A 12,919-nucleotide genomic window follows, 5' to 3' on the forward strand; every position below is an offset into this window, starting at 1 on the left:
TCTCTTTTCTCGGTTGGAGGCCTCTTTAGTGGGCCAGTGTTAAGTAGGCTACTTACAAGGTAATGAACAGAAAAGAGATCTAAGTCAAAGTGAAAGTGTTCTTTTGAAATCAGTGAGTCTCATTATCTTTAGCATGCAGTTAAAACACTTTGAATCTTAATTTGCCAACCAACCAGGCCCAGGATCATCACAAAATACACCCTACTGAACACATGACATTTTGTTGATTACAATTACCCAAATAACTTGGGGTGGGTGTAGTGGACAATTACTATCGGCTACTGCTGTCTTTCTTTTTCTTTCTATTTTGTATTTTTTAAGTGTGTAATTAAACAGCATAGCCTATTGTACTGCATGGATCATCAAATCATGTTTATTGCACTATTAGATCAATAGGCTATTATATCTCCATATATTAGCCTATTGCTATGGGGTTAGGAGTAGGCCTATGGAAATACACATTTTGGCATAGACCTATAGCTTTTGGTCCTCATATAATAAAAGTGTATTAACTTTTTAAATCCTAGATCGCCCTGTAGTGAATTAACTTACTTCAGGTGATGACAGCCTGAGCCAACTGTCAGGTATAAGCATGCAAAATATATTAAAAGGCATAAACACTACGTGCAACAGTTGAGTTGTGTTCACTCTTGTAAGTAGCCTACATTGATTAGATTACTTGGTCTCAAGGGTGCCTCTCTGACGTTTGGTTCTCTTGGAGGAGGAGCCAAGAAGCAGTGACACGTAAGAATTCTACATTAATTTTGAGAGGAGGGAGCTGAACACGATGTTGCTCAAGGAAATAAATACTCTCTTATTCTAATATACCAGATTTCGACACCTGTATAGATGTGTAGAATCCTTTGGAAGACTTCCAGTTGACGGTGACACTGGTGCTTAGCCTAGCCTACTGTAGACTAGGCTACAATGAGGATCGCCAAGATTGTAGGCTATTTAAAGCCGATTGGGCCAATTGTTGTCGGTATCTCTTTGGGATTTACGTTGAGTTTGTTAAGCGTGTCTTGGGTTCATGACATTTGTGACCCGTCTTGGAAAGGACATATTGAAGAAATTTCTTCTAAGGAAGATCTGAAAGCGACTAGGAAACCCAGTTCATTCCTACTGGAGGATGATGACGAAGACGTTCAGCCACGAATTATACTTTACAAACCTATCCAACAACAAGGAGAAGCTAAAAGGCCTTTCAGGTAGACTGTTTTAATGTTATTTCATCTCGTAGGCTACAAGGCAACTGTCGTTCACGGATTAAGCTACCGAGCGATATGACGTCCATGTGTTGTTGGACTCGGAACTTTGTCGCTGTTTCCTAAAGTTCGAGTTGATGGTCAAACAAACTGGAGCCTAGCCTAGCCTACCCGATGCAAATGTGTGAATCTTTTGAGTGTTTAATTTCTCGCTTTTTTGTTATTTTATAGGCTATTTGTTTCATTGTCTTTTCACAATCATATCGACGTCATTAGGCTACATTATGTGTAATGCTGTGTAAAGCCAAACTCCCTAGCTTACTATCCCGACCCTCACACTTAATTGGCAATTCTCTTATCAAAAGCACCACAATAGAATTGCCAGTTGGCTTTACGTTCATTTTCATGCCCCAATTATTACAATTGCCTGTAGGCCTACTTCTTTTGGTGCCAGCAGCCTACATTTGTAGTGAGTTATTACTGTTTTACAGTGAATCCATTATAATAAACTCGTTTCCTATAAAAAAAATGTGAGAAAAAGTAAGAAAATATCTATAACTTTATAAGCAAGTTTGATCATTTTACTATGTAGACCAAATAGCTAGGCTAAATATCTGAGTATTACTAGCATAAACAGGCATTGTGGTTATAGAGCTCAGTTTGATTGTTTGCTTTTTATCCTGAATCCTCAATCATTTAGTTCAACCCCAAACCAGATATGTAAGCATTTGCAGTAGGCCTAATGCCATTGTAATCAACTGGCACTGGATACTGGTGTGTCTGGACAGACGTAAATTGGTGTTATACATCATCATCTAAACAATAACAGTAGCTTTAGTCCCAAGAAGTCAATGTCGTTTCCACCCGAAGAGACATTTTTTGAATGTCTGTCTTAACACACCCACCACTAAGACATTTCACAATATTTCCTACGAAATGACGTGAAAGTCCTTGTCAACACTTGTATGGTTAGGAATGTCAAGTACAGTACAGTTGGTATGAGAAGTATTGGCTGTATATCTTTCAAAGTCAAATATTTGGTCATGTTGTCCATGGTTTCCCATGGTTAAAAGTTATACACATTTTGCACTGACTGTACCCATCCTACTTGTTGATTGGACAATAATAAACTGATGAAGGTGTGATCCTACCCTCAGGTCCAGATATGCCAGCACAGAGCTTGGCATCCGAGATAACCTCTTTGTGGGCGTTCTTACGTCCAAGAACACCATAAACACCCTGGGGGTGTCCGTCAACCGCACCATCAGCCACCACCTGGGCTCGGTGGTGTTCTTCACCGGCATGAACAGCCACAAGACGCCCCATGGCATGCAGGTGGTCACCCACGGTGACGAGCGCCCCGTCTGGAACATGTACCAGACCATCAACTACATCCTGGAGCATTACATCGACGAATACAACTGGTTCTACTTGGCGCAAGACGACACGTACACCCAGGTGGACCGCATCAAGGCCCTGGTCCCTCACCTGAGCATGAACCTCATGCTCTACATGGGCAGTCCCGAGGAGTTCATTGGCGGCGAGATGCAGGGCAGGTACTGTTATGGGGGCTTTGGCTACCTGATCTCCCGGCCCCTGCTGCTTCGACTCCAGGGCTTCTTGGAGAACTGTAGGGACGGCATCCTCACAACCCGGCCTGATGAGTGGCTGGGGAGGTGTATCATCGATAACACCAACATCAACTGCGTGGATGAGTACGAGGTGAGAAGACAACTTTCGGTTTTTGGCAGGTTCTTAACATTACATAATAAAATAGTCACATGATTGGAAATTTAATCAATGTATTTACGTATGATTTATGTATGATTTTCGGAAGGCTACTAACAGGATGTGGTATTACTGTAGGTCTGTCAGCATTCCTATTTTTTGACATCAAGGACCACTCAATGCAACATCTCAACTTGGGACATTGTGTAACATAACCTTTGCCATGGTGCTGATTCCTTCAGATCTGTAACTTAATCTTTCAGAGTTTACACTGTAACCTTACCACACTGAAATGTGACACACACCAACCACATGCCGCTCCCCTTTAACGTTTCTGAAAGTCTTGTTGTTTGTTGTGAGCTTAGTGCTCAGGACTATGGACACTGTGAAAAGCGGGCAGACCAGTTTAAACAACGCCCATATGAGGCAGATACAAAAATCACATAACTCCTCTGTGACCTGTCAGTGGGACTGGCTCATCAACATTTCAGTGTCAATTCCAAATCCCCTTTTTGGGATTGTACTTGATTGATCTGCATTTCAGCATTGTTCATCCATCTGTGCAGAGAGAAAGAAAGAAAGAAAGGATTGCCTCCCCGGTGACAGGCATTTCATCATGCCTTGGTCTTTAGAAAGGCCCCCATGTGGTAACCTGTCACATGGGCTGCTTCCGGCACCTCTGTCTCACCCACTCTGCCACCTCCATGTCGTACGTGCCAAAGCCCGAGACAGGGCTCCCGGAAGGCGTCAAATGTGTTGCCACTTGCCTCCCTGGCGGGGAGAAAGAAAACGTGTTAAGCAAATGCTGCCTGACCCCGACTAAAGAAGATGAAGTGAACTTTTCATGGCGCGTTTTTTACCTGAGACGGCCCCGTGGCGGTTTTTTCTCCCAGTCGGCGTGATTTGCTCCCGTGGTTTGAGGTGGGCCACGGCGGGCCCGTCTTGCTCAGGAGCTGTTGGCCGCCATATAAAGACTTCCCCCTGTTTCTCTTCGCCAAGGTCAGCAGGGTTGTGGTTGTGAGCTCTGCTGATTCAGCGAGTTAAGGATAGAGTGAGGGAGAGCGAGAGAGAGAGAGAGAGGCAGAAATTTACATTTTATAGATGCCGAATCGCAGCTTAAAATATATACTTTATGTCACTCATAGGGAGTAATTGGAAGTAGCTGCCACTGAAGATGTATTTGAATGACTTTTCTATCTCCATCTTCTGTTGCATTCACACCAGATCCTTTAAGGTGAAATTGCCTTTTCTGCGGTCAAACAGCGATCCGTCTGGCTTTTAAAAGCTCCTCCAATAAATGGGAATGTTCTCGGCAGCCGGCGGTGACGTGACTCGGGCCTGGCAGAGATAGTGCTCACGGCACAAAGGCTCTCCAGTCGTTGTAGTAGTTGTAAAAAGGCATTTTATGGGGCAAGGCCGTCCCGGCTCCCTGGCACACAGTTTCCCCTGTCTTTTGTGTCCTTTAATAGTCTGGATTAGATTGGATTCACCCCTTTTTAATTCATCTCTAAAACTGTTCTATTCAGGTGCTGGCTCCACCCAGGCCAAACTATTGTGTTTCAAGGTGACGAGTGAGAGATTTCCTCTCTTTACATAATGTGACCTCATTAGCCATTCCCTAAAGAAGGCCCACCAGTATTCTCTTTAATCAAAGACGATCAGACTATACACAATAGTTGGCCCTTCCTTCCTGGATCATGTCTGTTAAAAAAAGTACCAAAACAAAATAAAATGGTATTTATGGATGTTTTGTGATTGTAAAAGGCACGTACCGTTTTAGCCATGCTCTTAACCTCATGATTTCCATGGCTTTTTTGGGCACATATACCGTAACTGTTCATTTGAATGTCCATCATATGCTGTAATTTTGCCAAACATTTCACTAGCCTATAATTACAGTGATCATTTTTAACATGGAGTCGCCCAAGATGCAAACATTACTGCCCAGTATATACACAGACATTAGCATATTAGCATATAGCAACTGACCCTGAAACATTTTTCCCTCCCTCGTTTTGGGTTTATCCTTGCTGGCAACGTATAGGCTGTGGGCAGACTTGGGCTGTGGGCGGACCGCATCATAAGTCACCTGTTGTTGTGGATGATCTCAGTCTTGGCAATCAATCTCCCGCCGAGACAGCAGGGAGACCTCAATTAAGGGACTGTGTCCCTTTGATGTATCAGATTAAACGCATGGGCGTCCCTCTGAAACATCGGACTGCCTTGGGAAGAAGAAATAAGGCATTATATCAGGCTGCTGGTAATCTAGTGCATTTCCCCACACTCTCCTCCATGTTCTTATCAGATAAGTGCTTCTCCTCCAGAGGTGCTCATTCATGTGGGCCTGAATAGTAAGTCCACATGTTAGCATCTGACTTATCAGCTGGGGTGCCAGAGGTGTGATTTGGTACGCCATAAAATGTTATGGGAGTAGACATCAGAGATGAGCGATTTCACCACTATTTATTTTGTCTAAAAATATCCTGCAAAATCCCTGACACACACCTGACGTTAAGTGGAAATGACAGTGACTCTGCAGCCGAATGCCTTTGGCCTGTTTCAGCACACAGAAGGTGTTTGACCACCAAAGGGCAGCAGCGGTACTTTGCACTTTGCAAGCGCTGACCTGGTTCAACAACGAACAAGCAGTGACACATGACAGCCAGCAGGAGACACTCTGGTGGCCCCCACCCCCCACCCCACCCCACCCCACCCAATGTACTCACAAACAGGTGGACACGCAGTGTCTGCCACAGCACTGCTGTCAGTCGCGCACTGAAGCAAATGGAGGAGAGAGAGAGAGAGAGAGAGAAAAAACGTCCAAAGCTGCCAGGCCCAAGGAGGCGACAGTATTGAAGCGATAACTGGGGAGTTCAGACTCTGGGAAAGCGATGTTAATGCACAGTGTGACCTCTCCGGTTTTCACTTGGGATCTCCCCAAGTGCCCATCTCAGTCGCACTCAGAGGCTTTTCATCCCTCTGGTTTCTGGAGCAGCAGACTGGTAAATTAATGATGGTGACAGGCACCCGCACCCAGTACAAGCATATGGGAAGGGCTTTCAACAACTACTTTCAATTCTTACAGATATTCTGTAATAGGTATATTCAGTTAAAATGATATGCATTAAAATAGCCTTGTTCATATAATGATAGGTCACCTTAACTGCCTTTCCACTGAGGTTGATCGTATTTTAAAAGTAAAGGAGGGCGAAAAGACAATATTTCTGCTGGTAATCACAGAGAATCGCAGACTTGGTCTATGTTCGACTTTTGAATCCGTGTGGAATAGGTTCCATCATCCCCCCAAAATTACTCTGCACTGAGGCAGTCATTTCCTGAGAGATCGTGAGGTCAGGGCTGTTTGATGAATGTACCCTGCACTGGCTTATGAAAGTCCAGCCTCTTAGTGCTCTTTATTTCATAACTTTACAGACTCCATGAAACAAGGCTCTGACTTCTACTGAATGCTTATTAAGGAGTGAAAAGTGATACAAATCACCAGAGGTTAATAGGGCCTGTGACTGGACAATATGCAGAATAATGTTCTTGTTTCTTGAATTCATTTTCAATGACCTCAACAACCATCTATGCTTTTGTTGTTGGCTTTAATAGTAAGTTATTAAATTATCTTAGTAACACTGCAGTGCCTCGATTCATCTATTATATATATACAATTATGTACAGTACATTAACAACAAAACAGCATATTATAGTAATTGCATTATTGTATCTGTCCGATCATACCTTTAAGTTAAAGCAGCAGTAAGGTGGGAAAATTAACAATACTGGAAAGGCATGCATGCATAAGTGGAATGCTTTTTTCCCTTCTCTTCATTCCTGCAGGGTCTGCACTATGACCGCTTTGAAATGGGCAAAAACTCTGACCTGAGCAAAGAGCAGAGTGACCAGTTCAAGACCATCCTCACAGTCCATCCAGTCTCTGACCCAGAGCAGATGTACAGACTACACAAGTACTTTACCGAGATTGAGCTGCAGAAATCCTACCAGGAGATTGAAAAGCTGCAGGTCAGAACTTTCTTAGCTGAAAGCAACATGGTCTTTTAAATATTTAGAGGATAATACCGTACAATGTATTGCAGTTAATACATCCTGAATTTTTGAAACACATTGGAAAATCATTGTAATCTCAGGCTAATGAAGCGGTTTTCAGGCCGCATGCGAGAGGGTGATGTATTGATTTTCTTCCCCAGGCTTTCATCACATCACACTCAATAGATTTAAATTGCTGTAATTGGACCATCATTGGCCCTAAATGACCCTGCCTCTCTCCCTCTCTCTCTCCCTCTAGGCAGAAATAAAGAACTTCAGCGCCATAGCTTTTGAAGGTAACCGAAGTGGCATGTGGCCTATCGGGGTCAATCCACCCTTTGAACCAAAGACCCGCTTTGAGGTCTTGAAGTGGGAGTACTTCACAGAGGACAGCATCTACTTGTGTCTGGACGGTTCGCCAAAGTGTGAGCTCCAGGGCATCGACAAGATGGATGTGGCCGATGTTATCGACATTGCCATGGGGGAGCTGAACAAGAAGTACAAGCCAGTGCTCCACCTGAAGAAGCAGAAGCTCATCAATGGCTACCGGCGCTTCGACCCCACCCGGGGCATGGAGTACATGTTGGACCTGCAGATGGAGGTGGTCACTCAGAAGGGCCGCAGCCGCTCTATCACCAAGCGTGTCCAGCTGGTCCGGCCCCTGAGCAACCTCGAGATCATTCCCATGCCGTACGTCACCGAGGCCACCAAGGTCTACATCATCTTGCCTCTGGCGAAGGACGACACGGATCAAGTGAAACCGTTCCTGGAAGAGTACGCCTCGAACGCCTTGCAAAAGAAAGAGAACGTGGGGCTGACCGTGCTCTTCATCTACGACTTGTTCCAGGCGCAGCACGTGCACCAGAATGACATCTTTGCTAACGCGAAGGCACAGATCACCAAGTACGAGCGAAAGTTCCCGGGGCTCAAAGTTCCCTGGATCAGCGTCAAAACAGACAATCCGTCCCAAATCAAATTCATGGACGTCATCTCCAAGAAGCATCCGGTCGGCACGTTGTTCTTCACCGCCACGGTCAACACTGTGGTCAACACAGAGTTTCTCAACCGCTGCCGCATGAACTCCATCAGCAACTGGCAGGTCTTCTTCCCCATCCACTTCCAGGACTTCAACCCCGACATCGCCTACCATGGGCAGGAGCGGCCGGTCACCATCGACCTCGTCAGAGACGCGGGCCACTTCGACCGCAACGCTTTCGCCGAGGCCTGCTTCTACAACTCCGACTACATGGCCACGCGGACTCACATGGCCGCCGACCTGCAGGAGAACGAGGACCTCCTGGAGACCCTGGACATCTACGAGATGTTCGTCAAGTACTCGAGCCTGCACGTGTTCCGCGCCATTGAGCCGGCACTGCACCAGAAGCACGTGCACCAGACATGCAACCCACACCTCAGTGAGGACATCTACCACCGCTGCATCCAGAGCAACCTGGAGGGGTTGGGCACACGGCCCCAGCTGGCTATGGTCCTGTTTGAGCAGGAACAAGGGAACAGCACTTAGGTTGCCCCTATAAAACTCGCCTGGAGTGGTTTACACCCTTTTTTAACAAACTGTGGCTGCACGTTCCTCAAGGAGTCTGCTTACACTTTGTCATTAATTTCTATTCACAGCAAACCAAATGAGCAGCTAGGACTTACTGCTGCTGGTATCTTTTTAAAACTTTGACAAGGAAGCTCTGTGGTTAGGTTTTCATTGTTCTGATATTGGACATTACTCCACTTCTCCACTTAGCTTCCACTTTTAAGGACATTACACAAACAGGGTATAGTTACTCAGAATGAATCAGCAGGCACTGCTTAAATGTTCACTACCAAAGTACTTTGAACGTGACTGTCATGGACATTTGTACATGCTTTAACTTCGATATCCACATTTTGTCTCCGTGGTGTTGGTTTTAAAAAATCAAATTGATGATTTTTTTATTTAAATTATTTAAAACTCATTGCTACATAAAGGTCACAAACATGGGCCCAAATTTGAGGATGGAAACATGGCAGAAGTTGCGTGTGAATTGTACGTCCAAATGTCTGTAACATGAAAGCAGGCTGTTGGTTTTCCACCATGTTCTCATGTACAGTACGTGGAAAAGAATCAAAGGCATCACAGTTATCTATCTAATAATCCATTTTCATTTGACAATATTAAGATAATGCCAGGTGTTATTGAGCAATTAATGTAATGTTTCCAGCCTCAGAAGATGGCCTTTCATGTTTTTGCAAGTGTAAGGAAACTTGAATAGTGTTTTAACTAAAATGGTCAAAATTCTTTATCTACTAATTAATTGTTAGGGAATAGTGCACACCGGACAGTGCCTTGTGAGCTAAGAAGGTACAGTGTAAAATCAGTTATGCTGAGCAGATTGGACAGCATCTGCCAAAGAGTGCCAATGGTGAGAAAGCTGCCATTGTTGTCACTGCACTGTTTTGTCAAATGAATCTCTGGAAGATAACATACATTGAGTGCTTCACTGGTTGAAATCTTGCACTAAGAATTTTATGGTGGGGTTGTAAGTTACTGAAGCTTTCTTCTTTTGCACATAAATGTCTTGCGAGTTCTTTTCATTAGGATATTCCTGGAGGTGTTTTTCTAATACATAATTCTACATCTGAGAGAGGGATCATAATCCTTCAGTCTTGTCATTGGAAAACAGAACACTAAAGGTGTCTTAAATATGTATTCACCAATTTTAACCACAAGTTTCTATAAGTATGGTGTGCCATGTTATAATGCTTCCCATTAGGTGGTCTTCATACTGTATAATTCACAAATTCAAACATCCATTCTTCTTCAACATAATATTTCGTATTGGCCCTTGATGACATTATAAACCCCTTCTTGTTTATTAATATGTATGTGCCTTACCTTCTACACAAGCTGAAACATGAAAGGTGGGCAATGAACATAATATTCCTGGCGTCAAACAGCCGTCTGATATTAATATAATGTCATGTTTTTGAAGACTAATTTACGTATCTGTGAAGCGCTCAAGTTCTTTTAACAACGAATTCAGTGCCAAAGCAGACACATGATTGGTAAAACAATAGTGCAAATGTATACTTCCATAATTCTGAATACTTGGTGTGATAACATTTGTAAAAAGCATTTAGAACCAGTTAATGGTCATGAAATTCAATTTTGTATACAGTACATATGCAATATCACCACTTGCAAGTAATATATAGGGATGGAATTCTATTACAGATCCAGATATTCCTCAAGACAGCAAGATATAACTCTAAGATTTTGTCTTGAGTGCACTTATGACACACTACAGATGGACGATTGTTTTGACCTACCATTAATGGGTCATTACCTGTTGGGTTTCTAACCCATGTCTTATGTTAACCTTTAGAGTTACTGATATCCTTGGCAAGCATTATGGCATTCAGCAGTAGACGTCACCTATAGTTTGCAAAGAGCTTTTACAAACAAGATCCAGATACCTATCATGATTCAGCCTAGAGGTTTAGCAGTTCTTGCATGAAGTGTATACATACTGTAATTTCCCAAGTATTAGCCGTGGCTTATACATTGATTTTGCAAAATTTCTTCAGCTATGAGGTTAATACACAGGGGCAGTTAATATGGTATTAATATGATTTTGTTTCTCTTAACTTGCATAAAACACTGTTCTGCGGCTTATACACAATGCGGCTAATACACAGGAAATTACTGTATGTGTACATTCATAACACTTCCCCACTGATGGGTACAAAGCACTGCACACTGTCTCTTTTGCTGCACTGATGGGCATGTGTTGTCCATCGAAATCAGTTGCGGATTTCACATTAGTCATTTTACAAACATGACAAAATGATCCGCATTGGTCATTCCCCACACACTGCTCACAAATATTGATCAACATTTTTTTGTCTTTGTGTTGTAACCATTACAAGGGTAAAGTGGTTAAATGAGATTTGTGCAATACTGTATGTTTTGATGGTTCACTTTGGGGAGCAGGGGTATTTTTTTTTATTATTATTATTGGGGACTGAGTGAGGCCTTGTAATGTACTGTGTATCTGCTGGTCTTGGAGAAAGAAAGAATAGTTTTTTCCCCACTGATACATTGTTTACTTCTACGTTTCATTTAGACGCACACTAAATTCCTCAGTCACTTCTCTGTCTTTATAGGAGAAATAGTTGAGGGTTTGGTGTCAGTGATCATTGTTCGGCTTGAAATGAGATTCTATAAGAGTATAAGGAACTATGGTTTTGGTGTTTTGTCTTACACATGTATGTATACTCAATGTGTATATCTATTTTTTTTTTTTTTTTCTGTGATTCTTTGTTGTCAGAATCGGTTTGCTTTGTTTATACCTGTACTGTAGAATAGATTCAGTTTTGTGTTAAACCAATCTATTCTGGCACAAGACAAAAGGCATCTGTGAACATTATGTGTGAATAATATGAAATGCATTTATATTTCCCAAATAAACACACCCTGCAAAAAAACAAAACAAACATATTTTGATCATGGCTTGATGTATGCAGAAATGCACTGTATCTGTATACCATCAGGAACTGTGAATTCGTATTTGAAGTATAATCAAATAAACATCACACGTCCTACATTTTGTATCAATCAAATCGCAAGCCCCTCTCCCATAGTGATGAGCACTGAGTCTTCTTAGCTCGTCTCTGGTGTGACAGCGTAGCGTGACGGCCTCTGAGCAGCTCTCTGTCAACAGAGCCACACTCTGCCTTTAGGTGTCAGCAGAATAACACAGATCCAGTCTCGCACTGACAGGACTGTAAGAGCCTCGTTTATACTGCTTGACTTCCTAGGAGGGGGATAAAAAAAGGAACACAATCAAAAAGAAGCTGCTTAGAAAGGAATTTCAACATCATTCTGTGCTTGTTTTTTGTTTTCTGTCATCTAACTAAGTTGATGTTATTTAGATTCTTATTTTAATCGTGAGTAGGGTTTGGTATTTTCTTTTCTTTCCTTCAAGGTATTGCAAAAAAAGATACTGTTACATTAGTCTGAAACCTATATATAGTGTTTGTATTTAAGACCAGTTGGGCATACATGCCACTTTTGGTCATCAGGCAAGCAGTGAAACCACATAAGTACTGGGCAACATGGGGGACAATTGTATATAATTACATTCTCCACTCTACATGCAGATTTAGAAAACTTTCCCACATGAGTTCCACACATTCCATCAGTTCTGCACTGACGGAATTTGTATTTTTATCTCATGCATTTAGTCTATTTGCCACTAGTACCCAAAGTTCACGTTGTAGTTCAAAACCACACTCAAGTGGTGGGCTTGTCTCTTGTGACCTTTACATGATACGTGTCCCATTTTTATTCCTTATATTCACACAATCATCTGAAGGCTCACAATTGATGACAGTGTGAGAGAGCTGACAAAACACCCACCCTTTGGAGCTCAGAAGATCTCTCACCCATGCACAACACTCTCTTGCTACCTACACACACAGATGGGGTGTCAACAGGAGCATCTTTGAAAAATCTCTTCATCTCAAGCGTTTTTTGTGAAAGCCCCATGGAATGGATCGTTTGAGCTCAACAAGTAAACACAACATGAGAGGACATAATAGAGCATAAAAGGCCATCAATTTATCAATCTAAAGTTTAATATTTTTATACTGTTGTATACCATCGTTACATTTATAAAATGTGTTCTAACAGAAAGCACGGTCACAACAGCAGACTTCTATACAAACTGTATTCAGCGCTCCCTGTTAATTGGATGAAAGGTCCATTACCTTTTGTGTCATACAACCGTATGATGTAATTACTCAGATTCTTTTTCATTTTCAAAAGCTTGACAGTCCGGTAACGCCGCATGCTGCATTGGCATCGCACTTAATGACCCCTCTTGCCGTTATACATGAAACATTCAGTTCAGAAATTGAGATAAATAAGCAATACACTGAAGGAC

The 12,919-nt window shown here is 42.6% G+C and overlaps 1 protein-coding gene across 1 annotated transcript; it reads left to right on the top strand.

The window, feature by feature from the left end:
* The first annotated feature begins 754 nt into the window (after positions 1-754).
* chpfa (chondroitin polymerizing factor a) lies at positions 755-11,468 on the top strand. The gene is made up of 4 exons (XM_076263579.1): positions 755-1,208; positions 2,363-2,927; positions 6,777-6,959; positions 7,243-11,468. The coding sequence occupies exons 1-4, from the start codon at positions 928-930 to the stop codon at positions 8,503-8,505; spliced, it is 2,292 nt and encodes a 763-aa protein (XP_076119694.1). The 5' UTR covers positions 755-927; the 3' UTR covers positions 8,506-11,468.
* The last annotated feature ends 1,451 nt before the right edge of the window (positions 11,469-12,919 follow it).

The sequence above is a fragment of the Alosa pseudoharengus genome, unplaced genomic scaffold (assembly GCF_046254945.1).
Source record: "Alosa pseudoharengus isolate Yale_2024_CS ecotype anadromous, Long Island Sound unplaced genomic scaffold, YU_APseudo_1.1 YU_APseudo_1.1_scf_3, whole genome shotgun sequence".
NCBI classification, from domain to species: domain Eukaryota; kingdom Metazoa; phylum Chordata; class Actinopteri; order Clupeiformes; family Clupeidae; genus Alosa; species Alosa pseudoharengus.

What these genes read in the sequence shown, in the direction of transcription:
- chpfa (XM_076263579.1), top strand. Translation starts at nt 928, where the DNA reads ATGAGGATCGCCAAGATTGTAGGCTATTTAAAGCCGATTGGGCCAATT. An exon ending in GAAGCTAAAAGGCCTTTCAG is followed by an intron (nt 1,209 to 2,362) that starts GTAGACTGTTTT and finishes TCCTACCCTCAG; the next exon opens with GTCCAGATATGCCAGCACAG. An exon ending in ACTGCGTGGATGAGTACGAG is followed by an intron (nt 2,928 to 6,776) that starts GTGAGAAGACAA and finishes TCATTCCTGCAG; the next exon opens with GGTCTGCACTATGACCGCTT.